At 36.5% G+C, this 23,693-nt stretch overlaps 2 protein-coding genes across 3 annotated transcripts in view; one reads left to right on the top strand and one right to left on the bottom strand.

The window, feature by feature from the left end:
• Positions 1–5,188: 5,188 nt before the first annotated feature.
• LOC117984563 (lipase member H-B-like) lies at positions 5,189–9,741 on the bottom strand. The gene is made up of 6 exons (XM_069500230.1): positions 9,702–9,741; positions 9,082–9,145; positions 8,001–8,146; positions 7,179–7,424; positions 6,212–6,554; positions 5,189–5,329 (listed from the first exon to the last, which is right to left on the bottom strand). The coding sequence occupies exons 1-6, from the start codon at positions 9,739–9,741 to the stop codon at positions 5,281–5,283; spliced, it is 888 nt and encodes a 295-aa protein (XP_069356331.1). The 3' UTR covers positions 5,189–5,280.
• Positions 9,742–14,262: 4,521 nt separating this feature from the next.
• Positions 14,263–23,693, top strand: part of LOC117984648 (neural cell adhesion molecule 2-like) — a 161,236-nt gene continuing 151,805 nt past the window's right edge. For both annotated transcript variants that reach the window (XM_034971275.2, XM_069500206.1), the window contains exon 1: positions 14,263–14,446. In XM_034971275.2, the coding sequence (XP_034827166.1) occupies positions 14,401–14,446 (46 nt within the window). In that variant the 5' untranslated portion in view covers positions 14,263–14,400. The remainder of the gene's footprint in view (positions 14,447–23,693) is intronic.

The raw sequence follows: 23,693 nt of genomic DNA, 5'->3' as shown, positions 1-23,693 counted from the left end.
TGGTAGATTATGGCCAAAACCCTTCTCTCTGGGTTGATCATGATGACGATTATTAACATTTGTACGAGTGTCTATGTAGCTAAATAGTATACCTACCTACTAGGTATTATCGGAGAGGATTTTGATGTAGTTCCCTCTTTCCTATTAAAGTTTTAGATTTTGATTTACGAAAACGAGCTTTTAGGGTTCCGTACCTCAAAAGAAAAAAAGGAACCCTTATAGGATCACTTTGTTGTCTGTCTGTCCGTCTGTCGTGTCTGTCAAGAAAACTTCCCGTTCCCGTACTTCCCGTTGGCCTAGAATCATGAAATTTGGCAGGTAGGGTGGTCTTATAGCACAAGTAAAAGAAAAATCCAATAACTGTGGTTGTGGTAGTTAACATCACAAAAAAAAACTGGCCAAGTGTGAGTCAGACTCGCGCATTGAGGGTTCCGTACAACAATCGTATTTTATCGACACTTTGCACTTTAAATCATAAACTATTGCGCCTAAAAATAAAAATAAAATCTGCTTTAGAATTTACAAGTATAGCTTTCATATGATACTTCACTTGGTATAGCACTTACTTTGAAAGTCGAAAATAGCAATATTTGTTCATGAACACATTTTAATTTTTTTCTTGTGATGTAACCACAAATAATTCACGGTTTTCAGAATTTCCCCTAAGGTCTGCTTTAAGACCTACCTACCTGCCAAATTGCATGATTCTAGGCCAACGGGAAGTACCCTGTAGGTTTCTTGACAGACAGACAACTAAGTGATCCTATGAGGGTTCCGTTTTTCCTTTTGAGGTACGGAACCCTAAAAAGAAATATAAATAGGTAATGAGTACCTACTTTCAATTTTCAAAGTAAGACAACTATACTAAGTGGGGTATAGGACACTGATTTGCAGGAAAAACTTGTAGGAGTTTGGGTTTTCTAATCCAACAAAGAAAAATGTAGGTAGGTAAATTATTATATACGGACCTTGTGTAGATGAAGTACTTGACAAAGCCCCTTTGCAGTGGTGCTATCGGATCTGCATTACTAGCTGTGCGCAAAAAATAATTAAAATGAACATTAATTTTTTGACCTATTAATAGGTACAACGGATGGCTACGCCCAAGTGCGGAAAAGAAACCCAGGAAGGGAAAAAAGGTACATACCTACTAACTTAATATTAATAATACTTGGTATACATTTTTATTATATTATTTTAAATGCTGTTGCATGTATGTATCCATTGTGTAATAATATCACGCATCCTAGAAACAGATATAAAAAGCATATATCTACCTACTTACCTAATATTATATGATCCTACTTATTATTCCGAATAAAACAAATTTTCACACAATTTTTAAAAGCCTAAGCCACGCGGTAGACGCTGGAAAAATTGGTGCTATAACTTTAAAACTGATATAAATTAACTTTTTAACATCTTCATCGTCATCATGATCAACCCATCGCTGACTCAAAACGGTGTGCTCTCAGAATAAGAATGGTATGGTCATAGTCTACCAAGCTGGCCAAGTGCGGATTGGCAGATTTCACACATCTTTAAGAACAATCTCGAACCACGGAGCCCCGACGAAGACTTTAAACATTTTAACATAACAATGACAAAATGGAGATGTACAAAATAATAAAACCGGCCAAGTGCGAGTCAGGCTCGCGCAATGAGGGTTTCGTACTACAGTCGTAGGTATTTTTTCGACATTTTGCACCGTAATTCAAAAACTATGATGCATAAAAATAAATAAAAATCTGTTTTAGACTGCACACGTGAAGAACTTTCATATGATACCCCATTTAATATAGTCAGTTAGTCACTCACTTCGAAAGTTGAAAATACTAATTATTAGCTCATGACCACAATTTAATTTTTTGTATGTGATCTAACCCTAAATTCACGGTTTTCAGATTTTCCCCCGAATGTCTGCTATAAGATCTACCTACCTGCCAAATTTCATGATTCTAGGTCAACGGGAAGTACCCTGTAGGTTTCTTGACAAACAGACAGAAAACACAGTGATCTTATAAGGGTTCCGTTTTTCCTTTTGAGGTACGGAACCCTAAAAAACCGGCTAAGTGCGAGTCAGGCTCGCGCAACGAGGGTTTCGTACTACAGTCGTAATTTTTTGACATTTTGCACGATAATTCAAAAACTTTGATGCATAAAAATAAATGAAAATCTGTTTTAGAATGCGCAGGTAAAGCCTTTCATATGATATCCCACTTGATTTAGTTATCTTACTTCGAAAAATAGAAAATAAGTACTAAGTCATTATTAGTTCAAGACCACAATTCAATTTTTTTGTGTAATGTAACCACAAATTCACGGTTTTCAGATTTTCCCCCTAATGTCTGCTGTAAGACCTACCTACCTGCAAGATTTCATGATTCTAGGTCAACGGGAAGTAACCTTCTTGATATACCGACAGACAGACAGACAGCCAGTCAGACAAATAGACAGACAGACAACAAAGTGATTCTATAAGGGTTCCGTTTTCCTTTTGATGTACCGAACCCTAAAAACTGGTTAATTGCGAATTGGACACGCCCACGAAGGTTTCCGTTCCGTACCTCTAACAAGATTATATTATACTTTTTTTTCTATTTTGAATTTTTTTTTTAAATTATATTTCGTTGTTATAGCGGCATTAGAAATCTAAGACATTCTGTGAAAATTTCAACTCTCTAGATAGGTACAGCCCGCTAGCAGACAGACAGACAGACAGCGGAGGCTTAATAATAGAGTTCAGCTAGCACCCTTCGGGTACGGGATCCTAATAATAGTAATTAAATGCAGAGGTAAATTACTGTACAACTTTAGTCGAGGGACTTCTCTTTAGTTACATATTATTTTTGTCGAAAGAAAACTCAAGCTCTCCATAATTCTTACTAGGGTAAAATTTTATCTTACCTAATGCACAAGCGGCAGCGATAAAAATAAATCTCAACATTTTTTGTTACTTCTGTGGACACTGCAATCAAAATCTGTTCCCGATTTAAAAAAAAAAAGAATATTTATGTAGTTTTGTAGATGTGAAAGATAACTAATTATGCATTGAAATGGGCGTATTATACAAGTACGCTGGAAGACTAATGCCATACAAAACGACAGTCACTTTTTGTGCAGATTCGAAGCGCCCCATCTAGCGTATCGGGAATTGAAATCGACACTTTCCGTCAAATGGTCTTCGTGTTGACACTATGTTGACAGATGTCTCTTGACAACATTTAGTTCCGAGTACGCTCACATGAAGATCACTGTTGCTATCAGCATCAAAATGGCAAAAACAAAGTTGCTTCAAAAATAGGTCGGCAATCGCAAGTCCAGCGTGTTACGTGTATTAATTGAGGTCAGTGTAATTATCATAGAACTTAATCAATGATTAAAGTAACATGAAACATTTTGCCGATTTATTAGATTTCTTTAATCAGTCAGCTGATTAGATAAGGATTTCTTGATGAAATTGACATCCACGTGGAAAATAATATCTACTTAAGATTTTCTAATTATATTCAAAACTAGCTAGATTTACCCCTCGCTACATGAGTAGATATATCTACTCGTATGCCCTCGCGCCTCTAATGATGCCTCATCCATGATGGTTAAAGGGCCTTTAACCATCGTGGATATACCAAGCAAAAAATCACGTCGATCCGTTTCACCCCTCGCGCCTATCTACCCGCCTTCTCCACTCCTGTATCGCTGGCAAGTAATAAACCGATTGCAAAGCCCAATGCAAATAGGAATATTAAGTAGTAGGATATGGAAGCAAGCGACATCGCGTCGATTTAGTCGTTCCTTTTTGTAACCGACTTAGAAGGCCAGTTTTTAAATCACCAGGATTTAGGAATGCAATTCCTTAGAGCATCAGGGTTGAGGAGTTGCATCCTCGAGTTCAACGATGAAGTCTTTACTTAGTAGGTAGGTTACCTCCAATTTCAATTTATAACCGATAGTTTCTAAACAGTGCCATCAGTTTTGGTGGTCAGATTCCCTGCAGCATCAGGATTGAGGAGTTGGAATCCAAATTTTAAAAAAAATTACGCAAATCGGTTCAGAAATCTCGGAGTTTTCAGTGTACATAATTAGAAAAACACAACTCCTCCTTTTTTGAACATCAGTTAAATAAGTAGCCTATGTTAAAACTCCTTGGTTAATTTTCTACTTGTTTGTTAAAGTCCCGTCAAAATAGGTTCAGCCATTCCGATTAGCCCGTTTAAACAGGGACAGACAACAATTATAAAAAGTGTGGTTTAGTTAGTGTACAGTTCAAATAACCATATGAGCTAAAAATGAAATAGTTATTTCAAAATTACAGACAGGCATTTCAATTTTATTCATTAGTACAAATAGTATAGATATAGATAGTATAGATTGTCTTCAACGTCATAAATCCTGTAGGTATGCTATCAATTTCCATGTAAGGTGTAAAGAAGTAATATTTCGATTTAGGGTAGGGGGTGGTCTGTCTGTCTGTCTGTCTGTCAAGAAACCTACAGGGTACTTCCCGTTGACGTAGAATAATGTAAATTTGGCAGGTAGGTAGGTCTTGTAGTAGACATTCGGGGAAAAATGTGGAAAACGTGAATTTGTGGTTGCATCACACAAAAAAAAATTGTGGTCATGAACTAATAATTTGTATTTTCAATTTTCGAAGTAAGATAACTATACCAAGTGGGGTATCATATTATGAAAGGTCTTCATCTGTGCATTCTAAAACAGATTTTTATTTATTTTTGTGCATCATAGTTTTTAAATATGATGCACAAAATTATCGTGCACAATGTCGAAAAAATACGACTGTATTACGGAACCCTCGTAGCGCGAGCCTGACCCGCACTTGGACGGTTTTTTTCTTTGCTGTTTATGTGCTGCAAGTATCTTATGACATATTAGTTTACCGTCTTGAATGATTTATTACGCTTCTTTTAGCATACGAATTAAAACTTCTGGGTGTTCTAGCACGTTCCTACATAAACTGTAGTAAACATATGCAGGGGTGGTACACAGTGAATCAAATCGTCGTCGTCCCCTATATTTGGATACGTTTAAACTTAATATTAAACTTCCTGTCTTCTGGTGTAATTTGTACTACATCATAAATCACTATAGAAGTGGAGTAATAACTGCTTAAACTTTTTGTGGTTTGTGTGTGAAGTTTCATGAAAAAAAAAGACAAAGTAAAAAAAACTTTTTTAATGTAGCTATAACAATGCAGACCTTATTAATTTACATGTTTATTTTCGAAGATAAAAAGAAAATTTAGATTTTCTTCTCTCGCACCTATGCGAAAGGATATGTCCTTCTTGTATTAACCCTGAACATTCCAGACCTGAAAATAAAGGAAAAGGTGCTTGGATTAAAGATAATCGGTAAAGTGCGTATCAAACTCGTATACGAAGGGTTCCGTACCATCGTACAGGATTAATAACACTTCTTAGTTTTTTTTACGGCGGCCTTTTTAAAATTTTTACTAAGTATTTGCTGTTATGGCGGCAACAGAAATACACATTCTGTGAAAATTTCAACTCTCTGTCTACTTATTACAGTTCCCGAAATACAAGCCCAATGACAGACGGACGGACGGATGTACATCGGAGGCAGTAATGTAATAGGATCGGAATACGGTACCTATTAAGTAAAGACTTTTTGAACTCGAGGACCCAACTCTACTGAACCCATCGTCTTTGGTTTCTACACAGCAGCATAAAAAGTTTTAATAGATTTAAATTGTTTCATCATCCTCATCATCATCATTATCATCAACCGATAGACGTCCACTGCTGGATATAGGTCTCTTGTAGGGACTTCCACACGCCACGGTCTTTCGCCGCCTGAATCCAGCGGCTCCCTGCTACTCGTCTGATGTCGTCTGTCCACCTAGTGGGCGGGGTATTCCAATGCTGCGTCTTCCGGTGTGAGGTTGCCATTCCAGCACCTTGAGACCCCAACGTCTATCGGTTTTATACGAACTAAGTGCCCCGCCCATTGCCACTTCAGCTTCGCAACCCGTTGAGCTATGTCGGTTACTCTAGTTGTCCTACAGATCTCATTTTCTAATTTAATCACGTAGAGAAACTCCAAGCGTAGCTCTCTCCATCGCCCGTTGAGTGACAGTAAAATCGTTTATGGCGAATTAATTGTTTACGTACACACCTACGACTAATTAGCCCATTTCAAGATACGCGTAGTATGCAAAGTAAGAAATGCTTACCCAAGTTTAACATGGTCATTATTTCCCATTGTCAGCTGGTAACCACGGCATGCGTTCACCGAGACCTGATGCCAGTTTCCACACCTGTTGCCGATCAACAGATTGTGTGTAAGGGATGCAGCCATAAGTTCCCAAGCGCGGTTATGAGCGCATTTGTTGTTAAATAAGCAGCCAGGCTGGCCAGTTCCGCCGTTAGGGTAGAAATCCACATGACCGATGGCGTCGCCAACACCATACGCGAGGAGACCTATGCCGTCGGTGTGAATCACTTCCACGTATAAAGCGTCGTTCAAGCTCAAGCGGCGAGAATTGGTGCCCCATTGTTGACCAGATGGGTTGAGACCTAAAATAATTGTACATCGTACACTATAATCAAAATTATTTGCAACACTATTCCAGAATTTTAAAATTGAATTATATTTTGCGGAAATCTAACAAACTACATACAAAGATAGCTCGTTTACATTGAGTTTGCTTACCATGCAATTTTCGCAGTGATAAGCACTGTGGTCTTATTAGTGGGAGGGGAGGTCCCTAAGATGGAAGCAGGCTGACCTGGACGGTGTATGGCAGTCTGTATTAAACCCATGCTCCTTTGGGTTTCTACACGGCATCGTACCGGAACGCTAAATCGCTTGGCGGTACGGCTTTGCCGTTAGGGTGGAAGCCTCCCACCAGACCAGACCAGAGATTTAGAAATTATAAAATTCCAAACCACTGCCGGGAATCGAACTCGGGTCATCCCTTTAATAAGACCACAGCGCTTACCACTGCGCCACGGAGGTCGTTAGATTGTGGGGAATAAAGGGTTCTTTTACTCTTTCTACGCCAGAGGTAGAAATTCTTCCGAGGTACGTATTGTAGAGCGCTTTCTGATAGATACAACCATGAGTGATAAAATGTTTGAAAAAAAAACTGCTACAGAACAGCTCGACCTAAAATAAAGATTAACATATTTTTTTCGTACCAGTTATTCTTGCAACCTTTCCATCGAGAGCTCTTCCAGTGAAGCCGACGACATGAGCTCCCAGATCGAATCCAATCAAGTGCAATGTGTCTAAAGTGACGACTGATTGGTCAATCAACTGTTGGATAAGCCTTGCTAAGGCTGTGCCAACACTGGGGACCGCACCCACTGCGTTGCTGTAACTCTGGCCGGCGTACACCGACCAGTCCACTACGATGACGTTCATGTCTTCACTTTCGAGGGCAGCTGCAAAATAATAAAGTGATAAACGTGACGTAACCATCGTGTTGATAGGTATACAGTGCGACAAGGCTATCTTGGCGCGTGGCGAAAATCGGAATTAACGTTACCGTCAAGTGTCCCATTTGTTCTTGTTTGAATATTCTAAGCCTTTTTTCTCCAACAGCGCCCCCCTGTCAATGTCATTTAAGTGCCAAGAGAGCCTTGTCGCACTGTACCTACTTTAGTTTTCCTTAAACAAGTAATTTCTTGCTGAAATGCATAAGCGGCGCACGGCACTATACGCGGTTCATGTGACCTTTTTACCGCAAACTGACGATAAATTCATGATACAAGTGAAAACCTAATTTCAGAAGGTCTAGAGCACTGGGTAAATTGCGTCACTAACGCGTTTCTCCGAGAAAGTTTCTGCAGCAGCTGTTTAGCGAAAGTTTGAGGGTCGAAAAGGCTACCAACCTAGAGCCGTAGATATAGAATAATAGAAGCTACTGTGTCATAAAAATAGCGCGTCAATTATACGGGGAGTCGCAAGTTTTCTATGTCAATCGCAAGTATATATATAAAAGGATTAAAAATACATACCGTCTTTCACGGTAGGGTTCAAGGAAGTGGTACCAGAGCCTTCATGTCCATGTACTATGATAGTTGTATTTCTATCGATGGATAGGGCTTCAATTGAAGCGGTAACGTTTGCCGCATCCAGTTCAACAGGATCACGAGTAAATTGTCTGTAATGTGTATTACTTTTAACACTTGTATAGGTAACTAAATACTAGGTAGTATTGACTATCGGAGAGGATTTTGAATTTTGATCTAGTTTCTTCCTTGCTATTTTACTGTCAGACCGCGAGTTTTTGTAACGACACGGACTCTAGCAAGCTATTTACTTCCTCGTTTCTTATGTACAACTAGCTTATACTCGCGACTTCGTCCGCGTGGACTACACAAATTTCAAACCCGTATTTCACCCGCTTAGGGGTTGAATTCAAAAAATCCTTTTTAGCGGATGCCTACGTCATAATAGCGTAGCTGCACGCCAAATTTCAGCCCGATCCGACCAGTAGTTTCCGCTGTGCGTTGATAGATCAGTCAGTCAGTCTGTCAGTCACCTCTTCCTTTTTATATATTTAGATATTAACATTTGTATAGGTGACTAAGAACTAAATTATGTACTAGTATACTTAGTATAAGCAGTTTTATCTTTTTTGTTGAAGAGGATTTAGTTTTTTGCCAGGAGTTTCAGGATTTGGTATTAATTATAATATTGTTGTACTTAACTTTAGAGCAAAGTACAATCTAAGAGTGCCTCTACAATAATACCTTTTACAATTGCATTTGTAGCTCTGAGATCTATAGACGAATAGATCTTTTGTATCCTAACAGAACGCTTCTATTGCTTAGTTTCTATACTTACTTTTGCTTACTAGCTATTTCCTGCTATTTCGTCTGGATTCATGTTTCTTTTAAGTTTCGTTTGTGTGGAAATTCTCAAAATCCTTTTAAAGTGGGGATCTACGCTTTTTTTTTTTTTTATAAACCACCAACAGAATCATACAAAAAATACATTATTCAAATCCTAGGTGCTAAGCTATTATATAATTTAAATTATAGGTGGATTTTAATCAAAACATTTTATTTAAAAAATTAAGTAAGTAATACGAACCTTGAATAGATGAAGTACTTATTAAAACTCCCTTGTAGGGGTGCAATCGGATCTGCATTGCAAGCTGTGAACAATAAAATAATCTTTTTAAATTTTTCGGACATAGGATACCTACTTAAAAAATATTATAATATACAGCATACTTAAATTTTTAGGACAGCATACTTTTTCTCTCAAAAAATTCTATATCCATGCGGGTGAAATAGGGCAAAATCTAGTTATCTATAATTTTTTTACAGTCATAAAGTTATTTAAATATTCAAAGAAATAAGTTGCCCTCAAAATTTTTAGGGTTCCTAAAGTCAAAACGGAACCCTGTTAATGTCATTCTGATTTCTGTCCATCCGCATCCGTAAGTCACGGATCCTTAGGTCATAGACTCATTCTGAGTTACAGAACTGGGATATTTATTTACCTAAAACCGAAAATTGTATTTTAACCGACTTCCAAAAAGGAGGTAGTTCTCAATTCGGTCTGTTTTTTTTGGTTCAAAGTGTAAAGAGAGAGATGCGCGGGTCTGACTCGCACTTGGTCGGTATTCCCGATTTAGCTGAGAGGTTTCACTTATATTTTAGTTAGAAAAAGGTTGAACTCTTATTAAGATAAAAGCGCTATCTTACCTAATGCACAAGCGACAGTAATAATAATAAAACTCAGCATATTTCTGTATACTTCTAAAGACACTTCAATCGTAAGTCTGTTACCGATGGAAAAAAAATCTATTTATGTAGTTGCGATATATCTATGTGAAAGATATTATCATAAAACTTGATCATAGATTAATATGACATCAAACGTTCTGCCGCTTTACTAGATTTATTTAATTGGTCAACTGATTAGATAAGGATTTTTTGATGTAATTTCATTCACATGGAAAATAATAAAATTAGAAAATAACAAAATAGTCTTCAATGTATTAAAATATGTACATGATGCCGGCGAATTTGTCCGCGTGTACTTTAAAAATCCCGTGGAAAACTCTTTGATTTTCCGGAATAAAAGTATTCTATGTCTGCAGAATGCTAGATCTGAACCAAGTAGATGCTGCCCGAAATTACGACCATGTTTAGATATTTAGGGTTTTTAAAATCCCGTGAGACTTTTTGTAAACTCTTTGATTTCCCTGAACCAAAAGTAGCCTATTGTATTTTACCGAAGTAGGTAACCAATTTACTTATATAAAAACTTAATCGTTAGCTATAGATATTGTTCAAAATATTTTGATATAAATAGTTGGTAACTAATTTTGTAAGAACTTGGAACTTGAGGATTCTGTAACAAAGTTAGAGATGTTCGGTATAATCAATTAATAGACCCTTACAGTTTACACTCCAATATCTTGTTACCATTTACTTATCGCTAACAAAAGATCGCGACGTACTAAATAGATAAGGATATATTATTTTATACATATTGTGATTCTAAATTAAACATAAAAAAACTTTTTAATGACATGCTTAAATTATTGACTTTAATTTTTGATTTCATTTTGAAGTTATTGGCTGCGTATGGCTTATACCTAACATGTGGCCCATACGCAACCCTGTGGCATGCCGCTATGTTTCACTATGTTGCTCTTGTACATGAAGCTAGGTAGTCATTTTTACCTTCAAAGTTCGCTGACTTCCATTTGGAATGACTATTAGATATTGGACGTCTACATAACGACGTCTATGTAACAAGTATCGAGGTTTACTTTCAAGTTTCCAGTTATCTAAGTAATCCAGCACTCCAAGGAAACTAAATATTTATTTAACAGCAGTCCCTGTTTGTGTGGATAGTATAATACTCTATTGATAGCTTTTAGTGCTAGGTGCGAGGTGTAAACGAATATCAAACAAAGGATAGGTCAAGTCAAAGAGATTATAGTAATCTCTTAGAGCGGCTATTGAAGTGTAATCGAAGACAATAATTTTCGTTTCAAATTCAAAATATATGTTTCCTTTTATATTTGGAGGATTACTTCATCAGGTCAGTTTTTTTTGTAACGATTTGATAAAGATCTTTGGAGATGACGGAATTCAGTGTTATTCGTTTAATAGTACTACCTTACTATTAGTGGTTCACCTCGAACTAAGAACCTCGCAGTATCTCAGAATTACCATAAGATAGTTTTAAATATGACGTGATAGTTAACTTTTAACATTAGACGCAAAAAGTTGATTCACTTCACAATTTTGTTGAAAGCGCTATCTATTAACATTATTGTGAAGTTATGTGAGAAATGAAATAGTTTTGTTCCTTTATCATTTTTTAATTTTGAGCGTCGAATTTAATATCCACTTAAAAGCCCCCTTTTCGTATGGGAAACCCCCTGAAATAAAGCTTTTTATATTTTTTATGCAATATTCGGCTGAAAGCCATCATTACATACATATTATGTTTAAATTTCAAGTAATAACGTTCAGTAATTCAGAAGTTATAAGGCTCTGACAGACAGACGGACAAGTGCAATTTCTCTCAAGTTTACTCAGAGACCTTCGCTTCGCTCGATCAACAATAGTAGGTACTGATATGCTTGAACATTATCTCTTAACTAAATTGTCATATCTAAAAATTGTCTTATCCATTTCACAATATTTAATTCCTGCGGAAAAGATAACATTATTGAGAGTATGAGATCAGCCATTTCGGTTTAGTGATCATCATCATCATCATCTTCATACTCAATCGAAGTTGGCGGCAGTGATTAAAAAAAACGACATTCTAGTAAGTTTAGATTAGCAGTCATCTTAGCGATACTATGAATAAAATGATTTGTGTTATAGAGCTAAAAAAGTGACAAAATGGTCTCTTTATGTTGTTGCTTATTTCGGTCTCCTGTTTATTTTAGTCGCTTTGTCTTATCTGTAGTACGTTTAATTATCTTTGATTATAATGCTTGTCATCGAGCAGCTAATTATCGAGAATATTGAAACTGCATTAAATATAATGAACTCAATACCAATATTGATAAAAAACCAATTAATCAAATTAGTGCTGAAAGGTGCGTGCTTACAACGATTTTATCTAATGGATGTTTTTTCAAAGCACAATGCCGCTGTCATCAGCATCGAAACAGCAAACTTGGGGGCAAACGTGTACGAAAATTGATTGCCGGCGATGACACCGGTGGGAATCATTGCCGTACCATTGCCGTTGTCAGTGTGGAAAAACGCGATTTAAGCGTGGACAATTTTTCCTCTGACATTTGGCATTGGTGCCGATGCCGGCACCTGGAAATTGATAATCATATAATGTAGCATATAAAATGTTAGGTAGTCATTGTGGGCAAGTATTAAAAATTCACTATTTGATTATGAAGGCTCCGGCAATAGAAAAGTAGGTGAATTAAAATTTTAAACAAAAGACAAATGATATTATAGAGAATTAGGTCACCGGTTCATGGTGTGACGCATAGACCAAGAAATTTGGCAGGACGCAGCCATAACTCGTCCAAATCGTGTAACTTACGAGGGGCACTCACTTACTGACCCAAAATTACTTGGCACAGGATATCCGAAGACGCACAGCGTCTGCCATATTACCTATCTATGAACAACTGAACTAATAATAAGTTTTAAACTCAATTAAAAGTCATCTACGTATCATGTTCGGCACGTCTTCATCGCACGTTCGCCTTTTATCTTCTTCTATTCGTATACTTACTATAATGTAATATTTATACTACATAATATAATATTATAAATAAGAAAGATTTGTTTGTTTGTTTGCAATCCATAAACTCTGCAGCTACTGAACCGATTTTAATATTACTTTCACCATTAGAAAGCTACTTTATCCAAAAGTTAGGGTAGGTATTATGTAAGTACCTATATAAAATTCCACACAAATCAAGCCGGGCGGATCAGCTAGTATGTATTTATTTATTTCAAGCGTAACTAAATATTTTTAACTAGCTGATGCCCGCGACTTCGTACGCGTGGATTTAGGTTTTTAAAAATCCCGTGGAAACTCTTTGAATTCCCTGGATAAAAAGTAGCCCATGTCACTATCCAGGTTTTAACCTATACCCATGCAAGAAATCACGTCTATCCGTTGCTCCGTTGCAACGTGATTGAAGGACAAACCAACAAACAAACATATTTTCGCATTTATATTATGGGTACTGATATAGGTAGGTTATTCAGGTTACCAGGTTCTACAACCTTCAAGTCAACAGTAAATGCCAGCAGGTCTGGTTGCAGCCAGCCTCAGTATACAAATTTAAAAAAACACAAATCAAACCGATTAGAATCAATAGATAATTTTTTTTGCTGTTTTGTCACAGTGTTTTGTAATGATACAATTTTAGGGCCACTGACCGCATTTTCATGAGTCTTTATCTATACGTACAGCTAGAATAAAGAAGGTTTTTTTCGATATCCATGATGTGATCGTGTTTTACGATAGAGAAGAAAATATTTTCCGCAATATGTAATGTGGAACGTAAAATGCAAATGTAAGCTAGTTACTTACAAAATTAAAAAAAACAATGTAGAGCTGTAGTTACTTACTTACTTAATTAATACTTTCTAACTAATTGAATTGTTTTCTGAATACTTATTTGGAAAAATAATTTGTTATTCGGCAAAGAGATACGTACAATAATGATTATTATTTATTACCTGCATAACTTAAACATTTATAAGCCGATGAAACCAGATAATGATTATTGTCCAAAACTGTGTATGGCATGTCAAACAGAAAAAGACTTAAATTAAGCGATTTGTAAATTACTTACTGTTAGTGTACCGAAATAGAATAAATAAATAAATAAACCCTAAGACGAATAAACCTAAAAGATACATTATTATCTAGACAATAAAAATATCGCTCTCTTTATAAATACACTTAAGAGTAGGTAGGTACTAATACAATTAATATACATAGAATAAAGTTTAATAACAGCAAACTAATACACTAATTTTTAATTTTAGTTTAATTCGTCGTATTTTAGCGCACTTTGAAAGCATTTTTAGATTTCAATCTGATTTCAAACTCGACTTGTTACAAACACTTTTGAAATAATACAGTATGCGCGGCGTTGTAAAAAAAACTGGCCCATTATGCCGCCTGTCAGATTTATTGTCGAGCACGCTATTTATAATAAAGTTGGAGTTTAATTTGCTCTTAAGGGAGGTCAATAGTGCGCATGCGTGTCAAAGGTTGAGTCCACACCGCTGTTTGAAAAACGGTAGTTATACAGGCGCAGTCACAGTCGGGTGCCGTATGAGGAACGGGATCCGTTTAGAAAAAGTTTCAGGCACGTGCGGTCTTTGCAATATTCAAAAATTCGCGGTTGTGTTTTTTGATGGTCGTCTGTGAACGTGTACAAAAATGAAGTGGACACAAGCGGTCTTCTTTCTCAGTTTGTTTTCTTTAGGTGAGTTCTTTATTATATCTATAGTTTAGAATGATAAATTATTAATTTCCACAAGTTAAGAGTAAGTTATATTTTAGGTAACACTTATTTTAAAAAAGTGAGAATTTTTCCAAATAAAATACAAAAACCAGTTTATAAAAAACAGCTATTTTGCCAGCAGCGGATTTAGAATTATTTTTAATCCTAGTTACTAGAAATTCTTAATTATTAAGACGACAGCCTCTTAATTAGAGGTCCGAGTTCGATCCCGGGCACGTACCTCTAACTTTTCGAAGTTATGTGCGTTTTAAACAATTAAATATCACTTGTTTTAACGGTAAAGGAAAACATCGTGCATGCCTGAGAGTTATCCATAGGTAATGTTCTCAAAGGTATGTGAAGTCTGGCGATCCGCACTAGGCCAGCGTGGCGGACTATGTCCTAAAGCCTTCTCATTCTGAGAGGAGATCTATCCTCAGTAGTGACTCGATGATGGGTTGATCATGATGATGATGATGATAATGAATTTAGGAATCGGTTATATTTCATTGGTTTTATTTTTATAATTTTAAAGCATTTATTTATGAAAAACAAGTACCTAAGTATAGGAGCTACCTATGCGACAGGTTGAGATGGCAATCGGGGTATGTGTTGTGGGGACGCCCCGTACACCCGAAAGTCACCCGCGCTCGCCCGCATCAGGTTAGCGCGGGGGCTATGCGGGTGTGCGGGACGTTGCCTCCCCGATTGCTATCTAGACCTATCGTGGACTATAAGTATAGTTTTTAAAACTACAATATTATACTAGCTTATGCTCGCGATTTCGTCCGCGTGGACTAGACAAATTTAAAAGCCCTAGTTCACCCCCTTAGGGTTTGAATATTCAAAAATCCTTTCTTAGCGGATGCCTGCGTCATAATAGCCTGATCAGTCCAGAAGTTTGAGCTGTGCGTTGACAGACCAGTCAGTCAGTCAGTCGGTCACCTTTGGTATATTTAAATAATTTATTATATGAGTAGGTACCGCTTGGAAAAATATTTGCTACATCTCAAGAGAGCTGAACAATTCATCGAATACAAAATACAGTTTTTACATTGACCACCTAATTGGCAGGTCAGTCGGTATGTCAATTATAGTTCATTCAACTAATGAGGTTACGCACCAATAAAATATCTGGTGTGTGACGCAGCTGCTGTGTTAATGTTACAAATTACTATAGGGTCACAGGAAATCAACTGCGACTAAAATAATCGCGCATGTCATGAAGTCACTGCTATACTTAAACAATGGTTTTGTGTGTGCAACGACATGGCTAGTTCGCTTGTGCACAATAACTCTACAGCAACCAACAGTCCCTAAAAAGCTAACTGTATTTATTGAATCTAGGCAAAAACTTCTGGTTCAAGTTTCAATATATAAAAAAATACAAAAAAAAACCGACTTCAATACCTAAGTGTTCGTACACTAAATGTTAAAAAACAATTTAATTTATTTCCGAACATAATATTATGATGTATTCCAGAGTTAATTTAGTTCTATAATAATATTTTTTGGGGTCGGTGCCAATTAGCTTATTAGCTGCGCGAATTGTCTATAAGTACTTCATATTTTTTTAAGACTCCACAATGGCACCTCATTTGCACCGACCGACAGTTGAAACATAAAGTTAAAATGGGACGCTGATGTGTGATGTTTTGTCGGTCTCTACGACAGAGGCAACGCTCTACGAATCCGCTATCTCTTTCTAAAGGTCGATGCACATTACTTTCTGCTGCGCACTGTAATTCGGTAGTAGTAACCATGAACGATGTAACGACGTTAGCCAATTCAGAAAAAATTGCTTCCGAAATTGCAAAGCACACTGTTGGGTCTTCAAAGATGAAATTAGAACGAGGTCGTACGTAGCACGTTTCATTGCAATAACTGGTTTTATCTGTGACTTCGTTCGCGTAGATTTTTATTTTTCGCATATTTCTAACCCGAGTCGCTATCAGCTGACCTAGTGGTTTCCTATGTAAATTGTTTGACTTTTGTTACTTAGGACCATTAGGACAAACTTTATCAAGGAAGGTAAGTACCTACCTACCTATTATCTGAAAAGAAACTATAGTACGCGACAGGTCGAGATGGCAATCGGGGTATAAGGCGGGGTGACGCCCCGGGCACCCGCACGTCGTCCGCGCTATCCCGCACGGGGTAAGGGGTGCGCTGTGCGGGTGTGCGGGGTGTCTCCACTCCGATTGCCATCTCGACCTGTAGCATACCTATTAGGTATATGTGTCAGTGGAATAAACCTACAAATGGAAATTTTATACAGCAAATACTTGTCATCAACAAATCATTTATCATTTTTGTGTCAAACTCAAAAGTCGATGAAACATCGACCAATGACACTTGTCCTGTACTGCGTTATGGAATTAATTTTCCTCTGGTCTGACATAGCGGTAAGGCGGTTTTTTTCTGTGAGCCACAGCCTATGGCTAGGCAGTACAGACCACCACCAATAGACTCCTAATAGCCGGACACCCGCGATCGCCAAGCTTAGTCAGTCGCTTAGCATAAAAATCGGCCCACGCCCTCCCTTTCGGTACCCTCTTGTCTTGATTGCGTGACTTTTGAGTCGGCCAAGTGCGATTCAGACTCACGCACCGAGGGTTCCGTATTACAGTCGTATTTTTTCGACATTTTGCACGATAAATCAAAAACTTTTATGCGTAAAAATAAATATTAACGGTTTTCGGATTGATTCCTTTACTTGCGGTGTAAGACCTACCTACCTTCCTTTCATGATTCTAGGTCAACGGAAAGTACCCTATAGGTTTTCTTAACAGACACGACGGACAAACGGGCAGACAGACATACAGACAACAAAGTGATCCTATGAGGGTTCCTTTTTTCATTTTGAGGTACGGAATCCTGAAAATAGACACCATACGGATACCTACTAGTTATAAAATAATCTAACATAATATTATAAGCGTTATAGCCAATGATATTCTAATATCATTGGTTATAGCCCTTTAAACCCGTTTTCATTAACTCGTTAATGAGTAAAATTGTATCTACTGAAAGCGCCTACCGCAACAAAATAATTAACACTTGTGTGTTAGCGGTTGGAATATTTCATGTATTTAGCAAAACCTAGCCATTCGGTAATACTTTGTTTGTTATAAATGGGTCGTTGTCCCTGGGCTTGGCCACCACTCCCTCTTTACGACTGACGGTAAGCTATTACTTATGGTACAGGTAGGTAGATAGCTACTCCCTATACTCCTATCACACGCGTACTCACTGAATTGTAGTACGGGCCATAGGTAGGTATCATTCATTGATTAGTGATTACGTCATGTGACTGAAGATTCTATACCATAATAAAAGGCAATTTACACTTAACGAACGAGATTAATTATTAAGGTATGATTCCGAACCACGCTGCACGCAGCAGCGCTGCCGCAACAGTGCTGTCACAGTCCTGTCACGGCACTACCTGGTCCCCACACAATCTCTATAAGCTTATATGACATTACATTCCGAGCTAGGCAGCAATGTCGCGGCAGCAATGTAGCAGAACATTGCTGCCTAGCTCGGAATGTACTTAATGTCATATAAGCTTATAGAGATTGTATGTATGGGGACCAGTAGTGCCGCGACAGGACTGTGACAGCTGGTGACAGCACTGTTCCAGCAGCGCTGCTGCGTGCAGCGTGGTTCGGAATCATACCTTTATATAGAATTAATTATTTACTCTATCTGGAACCACATCCTATGAAGTGATAACTTATTCGTATCTCTATCTATAGCGCTCAATTACAGATATCTGAAGAAGGTAAACTTCGTACCCACATATTCTTGTGTAGCATTTTTTTAGCATTAGAACTTTTATAAGTTTTTTGAATCGTCACTGAAACTATCACTAGTTTGGAAATTGGAATGCTTCCTACCGAGTAGATTGTCTTAAATCTCTATTTAGTTATTTACCTAATATTAGGTAGGTATACTATAGTCTATCCGAAATGTCTCCTCACGCACCATTTTAACTCTACGAGTCAACTGTCATGTCAAAAGTACGGTTATCAACTTTGAAATAAGGACTAAAATCGTATTTTTTACATGAAATTTGACACAAAAGGTTAAAATGGCGCGTGAGGAGTAAAACTTTTCGCGTTATCCTACCTATGTTTCAATAATTACTATCAAAGGTCGCTAGGTCTGTAAATGTGGCGCGTAATTAGTGAACAGCACAAATAAATGCGTCATCCATACTAATTTTATAAATGCAAAAGTGTGGCTGTCTGTCTGTTTGCCTGTCTGCTAGCTTTTCACGGCCCATCCGTTCAATCGATTTTAACGACATTTGGTAGAGAGATAGCTTGGATCCCAGAGAAGGACCCATGCAATCCTATATTTTATATTATCATTTCATTTCAAATGTTTAGTTTCTAGACCGAGACAGTCATTATTGTAAGATATCTATAATTAAGGAGACAGTTAACCAATTATGTCTGCTATCAGTGCTAAAACCAATAGGTTTTCGTGTGTGACACAAGTTTTTTTTTTGTCTTCTGAGATGATTTAAGGAACATTTTCGATCGCCCGTATTTTTTTAAAATTTGATGTGTATTGTATACATTGGTGATTGTATTAAATTGTTATATAATGCGTACAAAATGAGTTATCACGCGCCATTTTAACTTTAAATCTATTTTAGACATGACAGTAGTGTCATGTTTAAAATAGATTTATTTCCACATAGAGTTAAAATGGCGAGTGACAACTTATTTTGTAAGGACTATACCTTGAATTCGATCCTATTTCTAATATCCTCAATCCCTCTCTTGGTGATCGTATTGACATAAACTAAAATTATATTGTCATAGCTCTACGAAGGTATCTTATAATATGAAGGCACTTCGACACTTTCTTGTCGTTGCCGTTGTAATAAAAGCTGTCAAGATGTCATGGTCAAACTTTCATTTTTCATACGACCAGGCATAGATTAATTATTGGTCTCGCTCGACCAGGTATATTTTTATTTCCCATCTAACACAATTAAAGTTATAAAAACAATGACTTATAAGTCCCGCAAATTGCTATTGTGCTGGAACCATGTCTCATTAACATCAAAATGACGTCATTTTGACTTCATTTGACGTATATATTTAAGTAAAAATCTACCATCAGCTCGAAACTTCAGTCCAGTGCTGACGTGACTAAAATGGCGGCCACGCGGATTAGCAATTTGCGAGACTTATAATAATATGTGTCATTGGTTCATAAATTATTTTTATGGATGCGTTGAAATGACCTCGCTTTAAAAATACATTATTAGTTGGTCCATACATACCATGCAATGCAATGAAAGGAAATAACAACAGTTAAACTAAAAAATTGAAAATTATCAAAATCAATTACCTAAATACGTTTTAAAAACAATAAAATATGTCCTACTACAGCAGATATCTATAGGAAATCTAATCTTAGAATCGAACAAAGTTGACATTGAGATTAATCTATTATTGTACGAATTATTATGACGTTTGCAAAAACATAAGTAGGTACGTCACAATATAATTTTATCATTTTGCGCAAGGTCATGCTTGTAGTAATAATAATTGATAGATCCCCAGATCGAAGATAGCAATCTGTAATAATTATTATTTACCTATTAAGAAGACCCGATAAGGTATGTCAAATCGTGATCAAATCCTGCAGAACAGAACTGGCTAGTAAACATTTATATTATGCTAGCCCAATAATATACTACAAAGTAAATTATCACTTAAATATTTACCCCGCGAATCAACGAACGTGTAAAATACTTATAACTCAATGGCTCAAGGCACTTTCTTATCGTAACTTTGAAATAATCCATTCACACATCTTATACACAGAAAAACACACACACACACACACACACACACACACACACACACACACACACACACACACAAACACACACACATACATTAATCTAACATAATTTTCATTGATTTTTAACATTGTGCTTTTTATTTTATTTCTTTTGTACCTAATTTCTCAATCTGGAGATGGGCGTTAACAACTGTAACACAGTTTCTAACTAAAACAGTTGTAACCGTTCTTTATTTTTAAGGCAATGTAAAGAGAATAATAAAGATTTTTTTTCATTTTCATTTTTTATTATGGTTATTAGTGATATCAGTCTGATGAAAAATCGGTCTTACAACAATCGAAAATAGGATAAAATAGTTTAAAATCCAACTATCACATAATTTCAGATAGTCCAATAAAAACTCCCAAAATATTGGCCAGTTAAAAGCCAGCCTTCGAATTCATATGCACACAATATATGAATATGGGGATATTGGTCATAATTCGTGGCGCGGGCGATGCTCACGCGGCGATCTCCTCTCAAATTGAATTCATTTCAATAGCAGCGGCTCTAATTGGTGACGTAGTGACGTGGATTGAACGCTGTAGGTAAGTTTAGAGACTACGATACGATATGTGAGCTGAGGATATTGGTCATAATAATTCCTGGCGCATGCGATGCTCACACAGCGATCTCCTCTCAAATTGAATTCATTTCAATAGCAGCGGATCTAAGCCGTTGTAATAAAAGCTGTCAAGATGTCATGGTCAAACTTTCATTTTTCATACGACCAGGCATAGATTAATTATTGGTCTCGCTCGACCAGGTATATTTTTATTTCCCATCTAACACAATTAAAGTTATAAAAACAATGACTTATAAGTCCCGCAAATTGCTATTGTGCTGGAACCATGTCTCATTAACATCAAAATGACGTCATTTTGACTTCATTTGACGTATATATTTAAGTAAAAATCTACCATCAGCTCGAAACTTCAGTCCAGTGCTGACGTGACTAAAATGGCGGCCACGCGGATTAGCAATTTGCGAGACTTATAATAATATGTGTCATTGGTTCATAAATTATTTTTATGGATGCGTTGAAATGACCTCGCTTTAAAAATACATTATTAGTTGGTCCATACATACCATGCAATGCAATGAAAGGAAATAACAACAGTTAAACTAAAAAATTGAAAATTATCAAAATCAATTACCTAAATACGTTTTAAAAACAATAAAATATGTCCTACTACAGCAGATATCTATAGGAAATCTAATCTTAGAATCGAACAAAGTTGACATTGAGATTAATCTATTATTGTACGAATTATTATGACGTTTGCAAAAACATAAGTAGGTACGTCACAAATATAATTTTATCATTTTGCGCAAGGTCATGCTTGTAGTAATAATAATTGATAGATCCCCAGATCGAAGATAGCAATCTGTAATAATTATTATTTACCTATTAAGAAGACCCGATAAGGTATGTCAAATCGTGATCAAATCCTGCAGAACAGAACTGGCTAGTAAACATTTATATTATGCTAGCCCAATAATATACTACAAAGTAAATTATCACTTAAATATTTACCCCGCGAATCAACGAACGTGTAAAATACTTATAACTCAATGGCTCAAGGCACTTTCTTATCGTAACTTTGAAATAATCCATTCACACATCTTATACACAGAAAAACACACACACACACACACACACACACACACACACACACACACACACACACACAAACACACACACATACATTAATCTAACATAATTTTCATTGATTTTTAACATTGTGCTTTTTATTTTATTTCTTTTGTACCTAATTTCTCAATCTGGAGATGGGCGTTAACAACTGTAACACAGTTTCTAACTAAAACAGTTGTAACCGTTCTTTATTTTTAAGGCAATGTAAAGAGAATAATAAAGATTTTTTTTCATTTTCATTTTTTATTATGGTTATTAGTGATATCAGTCTGATGAAAAATCGGTCTTACAACAATCGAAAATAGGATAAAATAGTTTAAAATCCAACTATCACATAATTTCAGATAGTCCAATAAAAACTCCCAAAATATTGGCCAGTTAAAAGCCAGCCTTCGAATTCATATGCACACAATATATGAATATGGGGATATTGGTCATAATTCGTGGCGCGGGCGATGCTCACGCGGCGATCTCCTCTCAAATTGAATTCATTTCAATAGCAGCGGCTCTAATTGGTGACGTAGTGACGTGGATTGAACGCTGTAGGTAAGTTTAGAGACTACGATACGATATGTGAGCTGAGGATATTGGTCATAATAATTCCTGGCGCATGCGATGCTCACACAGCGATCTCCTCTCAAATTGAATTCATTTCAATAGCAGCGGATCTAATTATTGGTGAAGTAGTGACGTGGATTGAACGGTGTAGGTAAGTTTACAGACTACGACACGATATGTGAGCTGAGGATATTGATCATAATAATTCCTGGCGCATGCTATGCTCATGCGGCGATCTCCTCTCAAATTGAATTCATTTCAATAGCAGCGGCTCTAATTGGTGAAGTAGTGACGTGGATTGAACGGTATAGGTAAGTTTAGAGACTACGACACGATTATATGTGAATGCTGATCAGTGATAAGGAATCAGGAACTATTGGTAGGTAACTAAACATAATATTATCTAAATAGTGCATTGAAAGACTTCTATTCAAGTTTTCACCAATCGACAGGGTATCGTGAAGACGCGTCAAATAATTTTTTAGCGTTTTGTACCCAAAGGATACCAAACGGATCCTATTACAATCCTCCGTTGTTTGTCTATCCGTTCATCTATCTGTCACAGAGGTAGAGAGAGCTTCAATCAAGTAGCTAGCTATTCGTTAGAAATTTTCACAGAATATTCTACGGAGTAGGTATAGCCCCAATCACGGAAGATAATAAAAAAGAAACCCAAATTAAACCTCTAAAATTTTTTTCAGCAACGTTATTTGTTTCAGCTCTAAACGATAATACATAAAAAATTTAAATTTGATCAGAATGTAGAATATAGTATATATACTATAAAAATATAGTAAAACAACAAGCAATAATAAATAATTAGTGTTCAAGCAATAACAAATCAATATATATCCGTCCAAGAGACGGAAATTTCGAGTTTGACTCGCACTTGGCCTGTTTTCTTCTTTATATTCCTTCATTGCCGAACAAAGTAAAGTCGCAACTTTATTTGGATGAACTTGCCTGTCCATTTGTCCATCTTTATTTCTTAATAAGGCTTTACAGTTTTTGAAATGATTATTAAAGAAATAATACGCTCAACACCAAAGTTTTTAGTTTTTACTCTACTTAGGCCTATTGTTCGGAGGGAAACCCCTTATAAATGTAGGTACGTGTTTGGTACATATTTAAACCCTCAGTAT

The sequence above is a fragment of the Maniola hyperantus genome, chromosome 8 (assembly GCF_902806685.2).
Source record: "Maniola hyperantus chromosome 8, iAphHyp1.2, whole genome shotgun sequence".
Classification (NCBI taxonomy): Eukaryota; Metazoa; Arthropoda; class Insecta; order Lepidoptera; family Nymphalidae; genus Maniola; species Maniola hyperantus.
This window is presented reverse-complemented; position numbering and strand designations above follow the sequence as displayed.